General features: G+C 67.0%; 1 protein-coding gene across 1 annotated transcript; it reads left to right on the top strand.

Moving 5' to 3' along the window:
- Window positions 1–20: 20 nt before the first annotated feature.
- AURANDRAFT_35462 (hypothetical protein) lies at window positions 21–1,060 on the top strand (the record flags this gene model as incomplete). Its single annotated transcript, XM_009044848.1, has 3 exons — window positions 21–523; window position 571; window positions 722–1,060. Coding segments are annotated over 3 exons (843 nt in total), but the record flags the coding sequence as incomplete, so codon positions are not given.
- Between the last annotated feature and the right edge of the window lie 37 nt (window positions 1,061–1,097).

Raw genomic sequence — 1,097 nt, 5'->3', positions numbered from 1 at the left:
CTGAGGATCCCCTCAACAGCGTCGCCGCGGCCGCGTTCCACCCGCACAAGCCCATTTTAGCGACGGTGTCCGACGACATGACCTGGAAGCTCTGGAGCGTGCCGAACTGCGACCTCGTCATGTCCGGCGAGGGCCACCGGGACTGGGTCGCGGGCGTCGACTTCCACCCCGCGGGCACGCACCTCGCGACGTCGTCGGGCGACAAGACGGTCAAGGTCTGGGACTTCGCGGGCGCGTCCTGCGCGACGACGTTCACGGACCACACGCAGGCCGTCTGGGACTGCGCCTTCCACCACACGGGCGACTTTTTGGCGTCCTGCTCCATGGACCACACGACGCGGCTCTGGGACCTGAGCTCGCTCCGCTGCCGCATGACGTTCCGGGGCCACGTCGACAGCGTCAACTCGTGCTGCTGGCAGCCCTACTCGAACAACATCTGCACGGCCTCCGGCGACAAGACCGTGTCCATCTGGGACGCGCGGTCCGCGCTCTGCGTCCAGACGTTCTACGGCCACACGAACGCGTGCAACGGGGCAGGACAAGGGTGATTCAACGTCGCTTCAACGTGAGTGTTCCGCGCGCGCGCGTTCTAGAAAAAGCATCCACGCTTCGAGACCGTTCCGAGAGATGATCGCTCGTCCAAAAATCAGCCGAAACGAGTGGAAACCGGCCGAGAGAGGAGCCTTTGAAGTTGGAAATTTCGCACTCTTGTCCTGCCCAGGCGTGCAACTCCGTCGCCATCAACAACCGGGGCGACGTCATCGCGTCCTGCGACGCCGACGGGGCCATCAAGCTCTGGGACGTGCGCACGGTCACGGAGATCGGCACGATCCAGGTCAGCCAGCACCCGTGCAACAAGGTCGGCTTCGACCGGTCCGCGACGCGCATCGTCTGCGCCTCCGACGACGGCCTGCTGCGGGGCTACTCCACCGAGGACCTGAGCCAGCAGTGCTGGAGCGGCCGCGGCCACGAGGACGCCGTCCAGTGCGTCGCCTTCGACCCCGCGGACACGCTCCTCGTCTCCACGTCGACGGACTGCACCTTCCGCATCTGGAGCTGAGCCCGCCCGGCGCGCGCGCCCGCCGCGACCCCCCCCC

This window comes from Aureococcus anophagefferens (assembly GCF_000186865.1).
Source record: "Aureococcus anophagefferens unplaced genomic scaffold AURANscaffold_922, whole genome shotgun sequence".
NCBI classification, from domain to species: domain Eukaryota; class Pelagophyceae; order Pelagomonadales; family Pelagomonadaceae; genus Aureococcus; species Aureococcus anophagefferens.
This window is presented reverse-complemented; position numbering and strand designations above follow the sequence as displayed.